Genomic DNA, 17904 nt, shown 5'->3' on the forward strand with positions numbered 1-17904 from the left:
TTGATGCGTAGGTAAGATTGGTTCTTGCTTAAGCCCGTAACAGCCACGTAAAACTTGCAACAACAAAGTAGAGGACGTCTAACTTGTTTTTGCAACGCATGTTGTGATGTGATATGGTCAAGACATGATGCTAAATTTTATTGTATGAGATGATCATGTTTTGTAACCGAGTTATCGGCAACTGGCAGGAGCCATATGGTTGTCGCTTTATTGTATGCAATGCAATCGCGTTGTAATGCTTTACTTTATCACTAAGCGGTAGCGATAGGCGTGGAAGCATAAGATTGGCGAGATGACAATGATGCTACGATGGAGATCAAGGTGTCGCGCCGGTAACGATGGTGATCACGACGGTGCTTCGAAGATGGAGATCACAAGCACAAGGTGATGGTGGCCATATCATATCACTTATATTGATTGCATGTGATGTTTATCTTTTATGCATCTTATCTTGCTTTGATTGACGGTAGCATTATAAGCTGATCTCTCACTAATTATCAAGAAGTGTTCTCCCTGAGTATGCACCGTTGCGAAAGTTCTTCGTGCTGAGACACCACGTGATGATCGGGTGTGATAGGCTCTACGTTCAAATACAATGGGTGCAAAACAGTTGCACACGCAGAATACTCAGGTTATACTTGACGAGCCAAGCATATACAGATATGGCCTCGGAACACGGAGACCGAAAGGTCGAGCGTGAATCATATAGCAGATATGATCAACATAGCGATGTTCACCAATGAAACTACTCCATCTCACGTGATGATCGGACATGGTTTAGTTGATTTGGATCACGTAATCACTTAGAGGATTAGAGGGATGTCTATCTAAGTGGGAGTTCTTAAGTAATATGATTAATTGAACTTAAATTTATCATGAACTTAGACCTGGTAGTATTTTGCAAATTATGTTGTAGATCAATAGCTCGCGTTGTTGCTTCCCTGTGTTTATTTTGATATGTTCCTAGAGAAAATTGTGTTGAAAGATGTTAGTAGCAATGATGTGGATTGGATCCGTGATCTGAGGTTTATCCTCATTGCTGCACAGAAGAATTATGTCCTTGATGCACCGCTAGGTGACGGACCTATTGCAGGAGCAGATGCAGACGTTATGAACGTTTGGCTAGCTCAATATGATGACTACTTAATAGTTTAGTGCATCATGCTTAATAGCTTAGAATCGGGACTTCAAAGACGTTTTGAACGTCATGGAGCATATGAGATGTTCCAGGAGTTGAAGTTAATATTTCAAGCAAATACCCGATTTGAGAGATATGAAGTCTCCAACAAGTTCTATAGCTAAAAGATGGAGGAGAATCGCTCAACTAGTGAGCATGTGCTCAGATTGTCTGAGTACTACAATCGCTTGAATCAAGTGGGAGTTAATCTTCCAGATAAGATAGTGATTGACAGAATTCTCTAGTCACCATCACCAAGTTAGTAGAACTTTGTGATGAACTATGATATGCAAGGGATAACGGAAACGATTCCCAAGCTCTTCGTAATGCGGAAATTGACGAAGGTAGAAATCGAGAAAAACATCAAGTGTTGATGGTAGACAAGACCACTAGTTTCAAGAAAAGGGCAGAGGGAAGAAGGGGAACTTCAAGAAGAACAGCAAGCAAGTTGCTGCTCAAGTGAAGAAGCCCAAGTCTGGTCCTAAGCCTAAGACTAAGTGTTTCTACTGCAAAGGGACTGGTCACTAGAAGCGGAACTACCCCAAGTGATTGGCAGATAAAGAAGGATGGCAAAGTGAACATAAGTATATTTGATATACATGTTATTTATGTGTACTTTACTAGTGTTTATAGCAACCCCTCAGTATTTGATACTAGTTCAGTTGCTAAGATTTGTAACTCGAAACGGGAGTTGCAGAATAAACAGAGACTAGTTAAGGGTGAAGTGACGATGTGTGTTGGAAGTGGTTCCAAGATTGATATGATCATCATCGCACACTCCCTATACGTTCGGGGTTAGTGTTGAACCTGAATAAGTGTTATTTGGTGTTTGCGTTGAGCATGAATATGATTTGATCATGTTTATTGTAATACGGTTATTCAGTTAAGTAAGAGAATAAATTGTTGTTCTGTTTACATGAATAAAACCTTATATGGTTACACACCCAATGAAAATAGTTCGTTGGATCTCGATCATAGTGATACACATAATCATAATATTGAAACCAAAAGATGCAAAGTTAATAATAGTGCAACTTATTTGTGGCACTACCGTTTAGGTCATATTGGTGTAAAGCGCATGAAGAAACTCCATGCTGATGGGTTTTTGGAATCACTTGATTATGAATCAGTTGATGCTTGCGAACCATGCCTCATGGGCAAGATGACTAAAACGCCGTTCTCCGAAACTATGGAGCGAGCAACTGACTTATTGGAAATAATACATACTGATGTACGAGATCCGATGAGTGTTAAGGCTCGTGGCGGGTATCATTATTTTCTGACCTTCACAGATGATTTGAGCAGATATGGGTATATCTACTTAATGAAACACAAGTCTGAAATATTTGAAAAGTTCAAAGAATTTCAGAGTAAAGTGGAGAATCATCATAACAAGAAAATAAAAGTTTCTACGATCTGATCGCGGAGACAAATATTTGAGTTACGAGTTTGGTCTTCAATTAAAACAATGTGGAATAGTTTCACAAACTCATGCCACCTGGAACACCACAGCATAATGGTGTGTCCGAACGTCATAACCGTACTTTATTGGATATAGTGCAATCTATGATGTTTCTTACCGATTTACCACTATCGTTTTTGGGGTTATGCATTAGAGACAGCTGCATTCACGTTAAAAGGGCACCATCTAAATCTGTTGAGACGACACTGTATGAACTATGGTTTGGCATGAAACCAAAGTTGTCATTTCTTAAAGTTTGGGGTTGCGATGCTTATATGGAAAAGTTTCATCCTGATAAGCTCAAACTCAAATCGGAGAAGTGCGTCTTCATAGGATACCCAAAAGAAAATGTTGGGTACACCTTCTATCATAGATTCGAAGGCAAGATATTCATTGCTAAGAATGGATCCTTTCTAGAGAAGGAGTTTCTCTCGAAAGAAGTGAGTGGGAGGAAAGTAGAACTTGATAAGGTAATTGTGCCTTCTCCCTTATTGGAAAGTAGTTCATCACAGAAATCTGTTCCTGTGACTACTACACCAATTATTGAGGAAGCTAATGATGATGATCATGTAACTTCAGATCAAGTTACTACCGAATCTCGTAGGTAAACCAGAGTGAGATCCGCACCAGAGTGGTACGGTAATCCTGTTCTGGAAGTCATGTTACTAGACCATGATGAACTTGCGAACTATGAGGAAGCGATGATGAGCCCAGATTCCGCAAAATGGCTTGAGGCCATGAAATCTGAGATGGGATCCATGTATGAGAACAAAGTGTGGACTTTGATTGACTTGCCCGATGATCGGCAAGCCATAGAAAATAAATGGATCTTCAAGAGGAAGACGGACGTTGATAGTGGTGTTACTATCTACAAAGCTAGAATTGTCGCAAAAGGTTTTCGACAAGTTCAAAGTGTTGACTATGATGAGAGTTTCTCACTCGTATCTATGCTTAAGTCTGTCCGAATCATGTTAGCAATTGCCGCATTTTAAGAAATCTGGCAAATGGATAACAAAACTGCATTCCTTAATGGATTTATTAAAGAAGAGTTGTATATAATGCAACCAGAAGGTTTTGTCAATCCTAAAGGTGTTAACAAAAATATGCAAGCTCCAGCAATCCATCTATGGACTGGTGCAAGCATCTCGGAGTTGGAATATACGCTTTGATAAGTTGATCAAAGCATATAGTTTTATACAGACTTGCGGTGAAGCCTGTATTTACAAGAAAGTGGGTGGGAGCACTACAGCATTGCTGATAAGTATATGTGAATGACATATTGTTGATCGGAAATAATGTAGAATTATTCTGCAAAGCATAAAGGAGTGTTTGAAAGGAGTTTCTTCAAAGAAAGACCTCGGTGAAGCTGCTTACATATTGAGCATCAAGATCTATAGAGATAGATCAAGACGCTTGATAAGTTTTTTCAATGAGTACATACCTTGACAAGGTTTTGAAGTAGTTCGAAATGGAACAGTCAAAGAAAGAGTTCTTGCCTGTGTAACAAGGTGTGAAATTGAGTAAGACTCAAAACCCGACCACGGCAGAAGATAGAAAGAGAATGAAAGTCATTCCCTATGGCTTGGCCATAGGTTCCATGAAGTATGTCATGCTGTGTACCAGATCTATTGTATACCCTACACTGATTTTGGCAAGGGAGTACAATAGTGATCTAGGAGTAGATCACTGGACAACGGTCAAAATTATCCTTAGTGGAATAAGGATATGTTTCTCGATTATGGACGTGACAAAAAGGTTCGTCATAAAGGGTTACGTCGATGCAAGTTTTGACACTGATCCAGATGACTCTAAGTCTCAATCTGGATACATATTGAAAGTGGGAGCAATTAGCTAGAGTATCTCCGTGCAGAGCATTATAGACATAGAATTCGCAAAATACTTACGGATCTGTATGTGACAGACCCGTTGACTAAAATTATCTCACAAGCAAAACATGATCACACCTTAGTACTCTTTGGGTGTTAATCACATAAATGATGTGAACTAGATTATTGACTCTAGTAAACCCTTTGGGTATAGGTCACATGACGATGTGAACTATGGGCGTTAATCACATGGTGATGTGAACTTTTAGTGTTGAATCACATGGCGATGTGAACTAGATTATTGACTCTAGTGCAAGTGGGAGACTGGAGGAAATATGCCCTAGAGGCAATAATAAAGTTATTATTTATTTCCTTATATCATGATAAATGTTTATTATTCATGCTAGAATTGTATTAACCGGAAACATAATACATGTGTGAATACATAGACAAACAGAGTGTCACTAGTATGCCTCTACTTGACTAGCTCGTTAATCGAAGATGGTTATGTTTCCTAACCATAAACAAAAGAGTTGTTATTTGATTAACGGGATCACATCATTAGGAGAATGATGTGATTGACATGACCCATTCCATTAGCTTAGCACCCGATCGTTTAGTATGTTGCTATTGCTTTCTTCATGACTTATACATGTTCCTATGACTATGAGATTATGCAACTCCCGTTTGCCGGAGGAACACTTTGTGTGCTACCAAACGTCACAACGTAACTAGGTGATTATAAAGGAGCTCTACAGGTGTCTCCAAAGGTACATGTTGGGTTGGCGTATTTTGAGATTAGGATTTGTCACTCCAATTGTCGGAGAGGTATCTCTGGGCCCTCTCGGTAATGCACATCACATAAGTCTTGCAAGCATTGCAACTAACGAGTTAGTTGTGAGATGATGTATTACGGAACGAGTAAAGAGACTTGCCGGTAATGACATTGAACTAGGTATTAAGATACCGACGATCGAATCTCGGGCAAGTAACATACCGATGACAAAGGGAACAATGTATGTTGTTATGCGGTCTGACCGATAAAGATCTTCGTAGAATATGTGGGAGCCAATATGAGCATCCAGGTTTCGCTATTGGTTATTGACTGGAGACGTGTCTCGGTCATGTCTACATTGTTCTCGAACCCGTAGGGTCCGCACGCTTAAGGTTTCAATGACAGTTATATTATGAGTTTATGAGTTTTGATGTACCGAAGGAGTTCGGAGTCCCGGATGAGATCGGGGACATGACGAGGAGTCTCGAAATGGTCGAGACGTAAAGATCGATATATTGGACGACTATATTCGGACATCGAAAAGGTTCCGAGTGATTCGGGTATTTTTTGGAGTACCGGAGAGTTACGGGAATACGTATTGGGCCTTACTGGGCCATACGGGAAAGAAGAAAAAGGGCCTCAAGGGTGGCCGCACCCCTCCCCTTGGTCTGGTCCGAATTGGACTAGGGAAGGGGGGCGCCCCCTTCCTTCCTTCTCCTTTTCCCTTCCTCTTTTCCTATTCCATATGGGAGGTGGAATCCTACTAGGACTAGGGAGTCCTAGTAGGACTCCACACTTGGCGCGCCCCCTCCTAGGGCCGGCCTCCTCCTCCCTTGCTCCTTTATATACGGGGGCAAGGGGTCACCTCTAGACACAAGTTGATCCACGTGATCATATTCTTAGCCGTGTGCGGTGCCCCCTTCCACCATAATCCTCGATAATATTGTAGCGATGCTTAGGCGAAGCCCTGCGACGGTAGAACATCAAGATCGTCACCACGCCGTCGTGCTGACGGAACTCTTCCCCGACACTTTGCTGGATCGGAGTCCGGGGATCGTCATCGAGCTGAACGTGTGCTAAAACTCGGAGGTGTCGTAGTTTCGGTGCTTGATCGGTCGGGCCGTGAAGACGTACGACTACATCAACCGCGTTGTGCTAACGCTTCCGCTGTCGGACTACAAGGGTACGTAGATCACACTCTCCCCTTTCGTTGCTATGCATCACCATGATCTTGCGTGTGCGTAGGAAATTTTTTGAAATTACTACGTTACCCAACAAGTGCACCAAAGTTGGTTGAAAAATCATATATGTGTCTTTAGGTGGATTTATAGGTCCCATGCAAGAAATGAGAATGAAATTCAAACATCTGGGCTTCGTGGCTCGGCCAGAAAGATTGAGAGACTTGATTTTTTAATTCCTGTAAATCCAAAACACGCCTGAAAATCATGAAACTTGGCATGGTGTCATGACATGGCACCAACATGCTGCGGTAAATTTTTTGGCCGAATTGGGACAAGCTTTGGTGTAAACTTCTTGCAAACCGGAGCTTCCCTCAAGAAGGCTCGTGGTTCCGAGAGGGAACGTGTCACCTCCGTGTGCGAGACTACATACGTACACTGCCTTCTCCCTCCTTAATTTTTTTAACACAGACAGATTAGACCAAATAGAAGTATCGTGCTAAATTTTGGAATTATTCCGAGTTCGTTTGGCCTTTTTTATACATTAATTGAGTTTCTGTGCATTTAATGTGCATAATTCAAATTTGAACTACAAGCACATGCTCTAGTGCACCAAAGTTGGTTGGAAAAATCACATGTGTGTCCTTGATGAATTTATAGGTCCCATGCAAGAAATGAGAATGAAATTCAAACATCTGGGCGTCGTGGCTCGACCGAAAAGATTGAGAAACTTGGTTTTTTAATTCCTGTAAATCCAAAACACGTCTGAAAATCATGAAACTAGGCATGGTGTCATGACATGGCACCAACATGTTGCGATAAATTTTTTGGCCGAATTGGGACAAACTTTGGTGTAAGCTTCTTGCAAACTGAAGTTTTCCTCAAAAAGGCTCGTGGTTCCGAGAGGGAACTTGTCATCTCCGTGTGCGAAACGACATACGTACACTGCCTTCTTTCGCCTTAAATTTTTTAACACAGGCAGATTAGACCAAATAGAAGTATCGTGCTAAATTTTGGAATTATCCCGGGTTCGCTTGGCTTTTTTATACATTAATTGAGTTTCTGCGCATTTAATATGCATAATTCAAATTTGAACTACAAGCACACGCTCCAGTGCACCAAAGTTAGTTGAAAAATCACATGTGTGTCCTTGGGTGAATTTATAGGTCCCATGCAAGAAATGGGAATGAAATTCAAACATCTGGGCGTCGTGGCTCGGCCGGAAAGATTGAGAAACTTGGTTTTTTAATTCCTGTAAATCCAAAACACGCTTGAAAATCATGATACTTGCATTGTGTCATGACATGGTACCAACATGATGCGGTAATTTTTTTGGCCGAATTGGAACAAACTTTGGTGTAAGATTCTTACAAACCGAAGCTTCCCTCAAGAAGGCTTGTGGTTCCGAGAGGGAACGTGTCACCCTCGCAGCCCAGCTAGGCAGCTAGCAGCAGCGTCACCCTGCTCTCGCATCAGCTCACCTAGTCACTTGCAGCACTGCGTCATGCTTGCACGGGCGTTCACCCGGCTTGCAGCGGTGTGTGCAACGAACATTTTCCCATGCGTGGTTGAATATTGTGGCAGGTCATTTCCCATGCATAACTGCATGCTAAGAGCAACTACAACCGGGCGACCCAAACGGATGCGCGGTTTGTTCGCTTTTTGTCCGTTTGGGTTGGCCAAGCGGACGGGCGCGTCCGCTTTTTCATACGGGTCGGCTGGTGCGTCCAACGGGAGGCCGATCCAAATTTGCCTGCATACAAAAAAGAAAATGATAAACACATGGCACAGATAACCATAATAGAAACTTAATTAGCCCTAAGTGACCGGTCAACTGCTAGCCAAAGTCCACTTAAAACATAATTAAACATTAGCTAAAACACAAAAAAGTTCGTGCTCGCACGCAGCCCTAGACGTCCGCCTTGCCCTTGCCCTTGTCGTCGTCATCGCCGCCTATGAGATCGATGAAGACGGAAGGCGGCCTGATAAGCCTCCAGGGCTGCCCCATCCGGCGTCTGTTGCGGCGGTGGTAATGCAGCGACGCAGGCGCGCTCCTCCTCCTCCTCTTCCTCCTCCTCCCGCTCCCTCTGCATGCGTCGCTCGCCGTCGGCACGCTCCTCCACCAGCCTACCGGTTGCAGAGAGGGCCATGGCCTTCGCCAGCCACGCCTAGTAGTCGGCCTCCTCCGCTTTTGCCTTCAGTCATTCCTCCTCGATGGAGTTTGTGAAGGCCGCCGCCAGCGCCGCCTGGTAGGCAGCCTCGTTCTCCTCCTCCGGCTTGACGACGGGGGGAGACTGGGGTTGACGTGGTGGTGCTGCACGCCAAGCCGCCCTTGCTCCTCGTGTTCGAGGGTAAACTAGACCTCCCAATGGGAAGAGTCAGTCGCGTACTCGGGCATGCGATGTTGCTTCGCCGTGAGCTGCGCCCGGCGCCTGTGCACCTCCTCGATGTGCGCCCATTGTGACCGCGGCACCGCAGGCACCGGAATCTACTGCGGATCGAGATGCCAGTGGGGCGGCGGCGTGACGTCTGGGTACGGCAGCGACTGCCTGAACTCCCAGTACCACCGCGCTTGGTGCACCAGGATGTGCATACGCTGTAGAGCGGGGCGGGCAGGTGCCCGCTGCGGCGGCGGAGGAGGAGGAGCGCGGGAGGAGGAAGTGTCGGGGGTGAACTTCCGGTTGCTCTTGCCGGAGCCACTGCCACTGAACAACCCATGTCTAGGGTTTCAGTTATCGCCGACGAGGAAGCACGAGTGGGGTGGTAGGGGCAGAGGTGGATGGAAGTGGAAGTGGATGAGGCCGGGGCCCCCGCACACATGGATTAAAAAAGGGATCCGCCGACTGTTTTTCCCTTTGTGAATGCTAACAATTTGACGTCATCTCATAGGATCTTTTTTGAGCAAATGCTATGTGGCACATTCAATCTTTGTGTACGAATCTCAAAGCAAGAGACGTGTTTCCTTAAATTTAGCACCACAATTTTCTTCTGTCGACAAATCCAGACACATTGGGAATTTTCTCTTTAGGCTTGACAATTCTCCATGCTGCATGGCAAATCATCAAAAAGTGTGTTACAATTACTCTGCTACAGCTTGGTGAATTTCTAACAATATTTCTGCTAGCATAACAATTTTTCACTTACAGCATGACAAATCTATCTTATAATGTGTCAAATATATCTGTTGTAACATGGCAATTCTCAAGCATTCTCTAAGGGAAAGCTCACTAAAGTGGTTTTTTAAGTGAACACTCGCAGATACGCAAACGCTCTCAGGTTATAGCGTTCGCTTGGGTGACCTCCGGTAGGGAACGATAGTTCAGGTGACCTCTCTGAGCTGCCATAAGGGCATTATAGGGTCCTTCTATATTTTAGGTGTATTTTTAGCAGTAGTTTACTTTTTCAACATCTCCTATCTTCATCATAACGCTGTCATTGCAAAATTGTTCTCCAACCATGTGTTCCTGTGTCGTGTCTGTTCCCATGTCGGTTCATGCACAAAGCCAACAAAAGGAATCCAACAAAGAGAACCGAAAAGCGTCACGCCTGCCGCGACTGCTTCTACTACTAAACTTCAATTCACTGAGGATTTCTAGACAGCGGCGATACATAACATATCATAGCATCCAAGCATTGTAGCATCCTCATCTAGAGTTATATATACATAAAGACGGTGATGATACATCCTGATAACAGGATCGCTATTATTATTGTAGAATGCCTAGGCGCAGTTCCAGTATTATGTTAAGAAACCCACAAGAAACTACCGCCCAGCAGGGCAGATATCTTCCAAGCTGCAACAAAGGAAATAAATTCTCAAATGAAAGAACCGTCATACAAAATGAAAATCTAGTGCTGACACAACAGACCTTTGGCCCAAGAACTCAATGATGTCAGTAGTGACGGTTGATCTCTTGTTCTTCTCAAATGCAAGCGCCGCAGCTTTTCTGAGCAATAGAGAGCCAGCTATGCACCCAAGAACCATAGGATTCACACTGCATTGTGCGAAAGCAAAATCAGATCTTATTTAAACGAGAGAGTTAGATTATTAGTGATAAACAGGAATAAGCATTACCTAGTCTCTTTAGGTTGCTTATTTGACAAGAGAAAGTGCCGTGCCCATGATGAAAATACTGCCACGCTATCACCAGTAAACAAGATTAGATAACAAATCGACCAACCTTGGTTTCAAATGGAGTGTGTTTGAGATATAGGAAACATAAAATTTCATGGTTGCTTGTATTATTATTTTTTGTTGATTGAACACCCAAAAAAACCATACATAAGATGTCGAAAAAGACCATTCAGTGATGTCCGAAACTTAATGTTGACCTATCATTATCATTATTATTTTTAGATAATACTAACCAACCACCTTACAAGTGTACAGCTAAGGTTGGGAATTATCGGAAGAAGTTGTCCAATCAATTATGGTAAAAGTGTAACTATTAGAAAAAAATCAAAGTGTAAGCAACACACAAAGGTGAATGTCAAGTAATTAACTACAACAGTATAACCCTGCGAAGCAATTATGGATCCAATACATATGTTCCAAGCATTAGATGCAGATGTGCTCTGCAAACCTAAACACATCACATGAGCTCAATAGAAGTATGCTTGTGTGGAATGAGTTTCGTCAATTTGCTGTGGAAAATATAGCCTAGGTCATCATTTGAAGTTTAGAAGCGTCAAGCGTGTTTGTGATTCGAAATCGACTATGATTACAATCATAAAGCATCTAAAGTTTAGAGAGCAGGCAGGTTAGAGCACAAATAACCACTCTATGTTCATTCATTTGGTTACCCAAAAACAGATGCTAAAAAAATGCATCCTTACCATTAGAACATTAATATTGGTGAAAGAGGAGAAAACATTAGCATAAAGTGTATTAATGGTGTGCACAAATGTAAAGCTGTACAAATTACAATGAGAGATAGACAGTCAGCGTGACACAGGGTACAGTGGGGAATACTCAGCACCGAGAAGCCAACAGACCTTCCAGAGAGAATGTCGCCTTGACCACCACATCGCCTTGGAGAACCAAAGGTACTCACTTGTGTGACTTCAGATAAAGAAATATCCAGTAGTTAAAACAAAATGTAGTTAGTACTAGTAGTAGTCACAAAGATAATTGCAGCATTATACACAAAAAGATGAGGCCACGAAGAGTAAGCACATGTATTTCAAACATGAGCTAACAGTCGTAACCAAGCAGCTTTGTAGTATACCTTTTTTACCGTCACTAATTACATCTGCTTTTCCTTTCCTCATGATGGTTACACCACCAATTCTGAAAGAAAACAAGATTACAGATGAACATTAAAAGAAAAATGTAGTAAATATTCTGCTCATACTTTTGGCAAAGTGCAGTCAGTTGCTCAGAAGCATTTTCCTCATTTACTTCACAGTTAAGAACCTTCTGCACAAGACGCTTGTACTCGTATACATTTGGTGTTAAGATGGCAAGTGAGTTGTCTTCAACAAGACCAATGTTATTGGTTATAAGGAAAAGGCCATCCTGCAGACCATACAAAACAAATTAAAGTTTGACCCCTAATTTGGAGTACAAAAGGTAAGTAAATAAGTTCGAGTCATACCCCATCCACAACAGTTGGGATATTAGCCTGTCGTGCATGCCTCATGATATTACTGATACAATCCTACAAATAGGCAAAGTGAAGTAAAGGTAAGACAGAAGATAACCTAAATACTATCTTATTCTTACTGTACTTAAACCTAGATGACAGAATCTCAACAAAAAATCATTGATGTGACTGTGAGACGGTGATACAAAATAGAAACTTCCATAATATCAAAACATTATTGAATTATTATATTTCTTCTACTCTCCAAATTTCTAACAGTTTAACCTCCATGCCTAACAATTCTGAGTTTGTGTGCATATTAACTCCACCCTACAAAGAATATACCCCTCATGCCTAACGATTCATGACCGAATACATGTGTATATAAACTCCAACCTACAAATCTAGCAACTTCATGACTGCAAACACCTTTCAAATATTGGAAAGATCGTCAAATTAGATTCAATAAAGCGTTTTGACTTAACTAGCACAAATACACATATAAATGCCACCTGATTCAAGGTTCAAGCTGGCCTCAAAACAATAAATGCAGAAGGAACAGAAAATTCTAAATACGGAGATGTTTAAGGAATCAAATAAGGGCAATGCAGCAACAGTCAAAACTAGCAAGTAGCAACCAATGAAAACCAAGAAAAAAGAACTAAACAGGACAGAAATTAATTATATTTTCAGAAGATGTTAAAGTATGCAAGCAAACCATAAGAAATGAGTCCCTTCCAAGGCCGGGGCCAACAACAATGCAATCAAAGCGCTCCATCCACTTTATAACTTCAGTGAGAATGCTAGAAGAAACAGATTCTCTTTCATCATCCCTACAAAAATAGATTTGAGGTTATCCGAAACATGATATTACAGTAAATGTGCTGCAAAATTCATCTGAAATTACCTTACGCTGTAGGACTCCTCTAATATTGGATGCACAATCAACTCAGGGCTATAGCTCTTGATTACTGTTGCAGCATCTTTTGTGCAGAAAACATGTGAGAGATCTGCACCCTAAACAACATGTGAAACATCAGCATCGACGTGCAAGTCATGTGGGTAAATTTTAGAAGATACTGACAACTTTCAATGCAGAGATAGCGGCAAAATAAGGAGCACCAGTGTACTCGCGACATCCACCAATTATTGCTATCTTCCCTGGAAAGCAATAATGACAAGTTACCAATAAGTTCGAAGAAATTTTTTGTTGCAATTTGAAAACATCCAAGAACAAAATGGAATGCACAAGCCACAACTTTAAATAAGATTTAACACCCATTAGAAAGGTTCCACCCCAGAAATTACAACTGCTCCACTTTTCTTAGAGCTGAGACGCTGAAAATATATGAAGATAAGGTCAATTGTGTGCACAGGATCTCTTCAAAAGATTGCATATGTATAATTCAACACCAAAATTTGCTGTCATAAATCTAAGCCTGGCCACCAGAGATGCTCACAAGAGTTGCATGCCTTCCAATGAAAAACTCAAAAACATAAGAATTTAACATCCACAAAAAGTTACTTTTTTGGTATCCCTGAACATAGGATCGAAGAAAAGTACACTACATCTGTCGATAGTGGGTCCCATGTATTTAGCATTGTCCATTGTTTACCTCAAAATATAATTAGTTGGATTCATATTTTTCACCTTTAAAAAACATGTGTTTTAAAGAACACATGTGCATTGTCTAATCTTCTGCTTTATACATGCATTGATATCAAAATCCTTCCTGTCACGTAGGCTCTTGTATGATGGTGCTTGTCAGCTGCCAGCCATGGGTCATAGTCAGGCATGCAGCTCGCCTGGTCTCTAAAAGTCCCACAGCTCTAGCACCTGCAAGTCCCAACAACAACGCAGAGCACAGATCCCAAAATAGGCTTCCAAACTGGAGGCGGCCCCAACTCAACATGCCCGAAACACCAATTCTCTCCCATGATGCATGATGTTTCTTCAGGATGATGCCGCATGATCTTCCCAGTTCCAACACAGCCAAAAGCTCATGCTCAAATTTGTATTAATTTCATGACATTTAACATCTGAACCACAATCTACACACATAGACGGAAATTTAACCCATGGGATCGGGTACCATGGGTACCCAACCAGACAGGTAGGTCATGGGTTTCTTCTCTCACAAATGGGCAAAACCATGGGGCATCCTATTATGTCGTGGGTCGGGTATAGGCTCGGCTTTCCACCCATGGGCAACCCAATGGGTGCCTCAGTGAACACTAAATATTTAAAATTTCTTGTTAGGCATCAATGGGCAATAAGTCTTTGGTGAAGATACATACAAGAGTTTGAATGCCATAAATCCCTAATTCACCACACTCCACCCTGCAAGGCCACCTCTATCATGGCCACTCCACTTGTATGTCTCATGATCTCTCTAGGCACAACATCTTGCACCAGTGGCCAGCGTCTCACCCTCAAGCCAGCGAGCACTGTGTATGTCCAGCCGAAAGACCACCGCATGGTCTGCATTCGTGAATCATCCCCATCTTGCCGACCATGGGTATTGTTGTGGGCACTGGGCAGGCGGTGGGCACACTGTTTTTCTTTGAATACTCAGCCCATCGGTTGCTAGTTAAGCCCAACAACCAACATACCAGCTTCATCTCAAGCTCAGTATATATCTTCTATCTCTAAAAAAATGCTTGGTACAAATGCCAGATAAATCCATTTATCTATTGCTCTACATAGCCTCTTTTGTGGGGAGGTACTTAGTGCTCTAGGCTTAAATAGAAAATTCCACATTGTAAAAGTATCAGAAAGAAAGAATCCGATGGATGGAGGTTGAAGACAAAGGAGAGCACAGGGATTGCAATCCGATGGTGGCTGAAAATTGACTGCGATTTCACAGATTCTCAGTCGACTGCCCTACAGGTGCCCCCAATATTTTCTCCAATAGCTTCCCTAGCCTAGGTGGTAAACTTCCCCTCTAACTAAATGCTGGCTCGGCCAACGTTGACACTGTTCACAGGTTAAGGAAACAATCTGCTTCAACCCGAAGACTCTCGCTACTTCTGCGATCTACAACCCAAGATCACTCGGCACTGGGGCATTCCAACGAACACAGAGTGCGCGTGAGCATCGCCAGCCAGTCCAGCACCTAACGCGCACGCACGCACGCAGATAGCGCGGGCCAGCAAGGAGCTAAGACGGGCGGCTGACTGACCTGCCTGACCCTTGTGCCTTGCGCGGTCGAGCGGCGGCGTGATTCGCCGGACCACCGCCTCCGCGTCCGCCTCGTACACCGGCCCGGCCGCCGCCGACATCGCGTGGGGACGAAGAGAGCTCGAGGAGGCGCGGCCACCGTATGCGCAGGTGGTGGGCGCGAGAGAGCGGAGCAGGACGAGCTGCCTGCGGAAGGCCGGGGAGGCGGCCCACATGCGGCCGCGGTGGTGTAGGTGGTGCCGCCACGCGTGGGGGCACGCGCCCATTGACAGGCTCATTCATCGTCGCCTCACCCTGTTCGGCATTATATATTTTTCAGATAGCAATCAACTTTGATGAGTCATGGTTTCGCTTTTTTTTTCACAAACCATGCTCTTTGGAAAGTCCTGGAAGAATGTTGTGGCATGTGGGCTGCGGCGCAATCAGTCGATAATGTGCTTCGTTGTTTCTAGTATCTTTTTGTCAATTATTATTTGAAAATATACGACGAAAATGGGTTTCCCACTTTATATATAATAAAGCCATCATCACCGAACAAGCCGAGAAATATACTCCCTCTGTAAAGTAATAGAGGGAGTATATATTTATACGGTATTATCTAGAGAGAGAGTGTATATTTATGAAATGTTCACCACAAGTTTTTTGAAGTCGAGCGTTGTTGAGCGGACAAAAACATAATATTTGTAGAGACACAAAAGCCATATTCTTTGTGTAGAAATCATACAGAACTAAATAGGTCATCCTGCAGACTATTTTTTTAGTATGCAAACATGTCATCTCAAACTACTTATATTTATAAATATTCTATACCTATACAATAATTAATATAAGGAATCCATTCACAAAATAAATAAATATAAGAGTCCTATTTATTTCCTGTTTAGTTCTCATATTATAAATTAAAATATTCATGTTCCAATCTCACTAATTTATATAGCAACACATTTCCGCAGCAACGTGAGGCTACCATCTAATTCTTACGGGGTTGTAACGAGTTTTCTCGATTCTCCTAGTTTAGCTACAGACAATATTTAATTTAATCATGACACCTACTCCCTCCGTTCCAAATTACTCGTCGCAGAAATGGATGTATCTAGAATTAAAATACATTTAGATACATCCATACCTGCGACAAGTAATTCGGAACGGAGGAGTAGTTCCAAAGAATTATTTTTCTTTTTAGTTTTTGAAATCTATTCATTTTTTCATTATTTTTCAACAGGTCTAATCCTGTTAGCTCAATCATTCATCTCTCGACTTTTCTAGCACAACATCGGCCAAATCTTATATCTCCATTCTTTTCATTTTCCTTCTCTTATCTTCTTTGCGTGGACTAACAAGCCAAAGGCCTTAAGCTACTTTTCTTTAATCGCGAACTCTGAACTAATAAGCTCTAGCTAATTAAAAACAAATACAACATAGACGTACACACACCTACACAGTGCAAACTGAAACTATAGTTTGATTGCATATATCAATATTGGGATTTGTGATTGCTGGCCGATTACGAAGTTTTATGATTGACCGAGCCGCCACATGTAGTTTTTTTTTTTTTTGAGGATGTAGTTTCTTTTGTGCTCTCTCATATTTTCTTTTACCTTCTTTGTGTTGTTCTTGTAAAAAATCTTCTTTTATGTGATACTTCCAAAAAAAGATTCTAAATCTCTCGTTTTTTTAATTTTATGATTTTTGTAAAACTTTGTATTACGTTATTTCCCTGGCATGTGGGATGCATGATAACTCGGGAGCTAGATGTTTGCACATCTAAGTGACTCAATCAAGTATAAAGAAAACACGAATCTTCGCATAAGATCAGTGACATAGGATTTAGATGTGCAATACTTATGGCATATTTAGATGTGTTTTAGCAAAACTGAATATTTTACTCATCTTGTTCATGTTCCTCGATCATTTTACTTCCACTCATCAAGATTTGATCTTAATTCTCTTACAAACAAAAACCATTCTTTACACAAGCAACTAGTTTTATTATATAAAATGTTGGTAATGTAAATACAATAACAAATAATATGTATATTGCTTTATGCTATATAAGGTGATAATTGGTACAATGTCTAAACTCCAAATGAGTCAAAGTATTGATTGAGAAGTAAGCGAACAAATTTAATATCACATAGATCAATATTTTAGGACTACTAATGTCCGTGTTTTTTAATTGCAAATGAAAGAAGTAGGAATATAATATGATGAAAAATTGTGTACAATTGGTATAAATATTTGTTCAAAATGAAGGAATAGGTGTTCTGATTGATTACATGAAGTACACACACTATTTTTTTAATAATGTTTTAATGAAGGTATTTGTAGGTCTTAAATGGTTAAAAATGTTTTACATAATTCAGTGGGATTTTTTTAATAATATATGGTGACTATTTTTCATTCAAATAATCATGATTTATGGATGCCTACAAATACCAAAATCCACACACCTCTTTTATGCAACATAGCATTTGACCAAATCTTCTTCATCCACCGATGAGGGCCCCGATCATTTAAACCTCCAATGTCGTCATCCCACCAAAGTTGACACAAGTTGTTTCTGCTATGTTTGTCCAAAGCGTGCTTTTTGCTCACTTTATTTGAGTTTATTGTACAATGTAGTTGTATTTTAGTTTGAACCCTTGTACATGTAGGTTGTATCTTTGATTACAGTACTTTAACATCTGTCGAACTACAAAGTTGAAGATGAAAGTTAGAAT

The 17904-nt window shown here is 41.5% G+C and overlaps 1 protein-coding gene across 1 annotated transcript; it reads right to left on the reverse strand.

Annotated features, from left to right (window-relative positions):
- Window positions 1–9943: 9943 nt before the first annotated feature.
- LOC119286618 (ATP-dependent (S)-NAD(P)H-hydrate dehydratase-like) lies at window positions 9944–15462 on the reverse strand. The gene is made up of 11 exons (XM_037566020.1): window positions 15186–15462; window positions 13088–13164; window positions 12911–13020; window positions 12722–12836; window positions 12016–12078; window positions 11773–11936; window positions 11647–11708; window positions 11414–11480; window positions 10494–10559; window positions 10288–10413; window positions 9944–10212 (listed from the first exon to the last, which is right to left on the reverse strand). Exons 1-11 carry the CDS (start codon window positions 15460–15462, stop codon window positions 10182–10184), a joined length of 1158 nt encoding a protein of 385 aa, XP_037421917.1. The 3' UTR covers window positions 9944–10181.
- Between the last annotated feature and the right edge of the window lie 2442 nt (window positions 15463–17904).

This window comes from Triticum dicoccoides, chromosome 4A (genome assembly GCF_002162155.2).
Source record: "Triticum dicoccoides isolate Atlit2015 ecotype Zavitan chromosome 4A, WEW_v2.0, whole genome shotgun sequence".
Lineage (NCBI taxonomy): Eukaryota > Viridiplantae > Streptophyta > Magnoliopsida > Poales > Poaceae > Triticum > Triticum dicoccoides.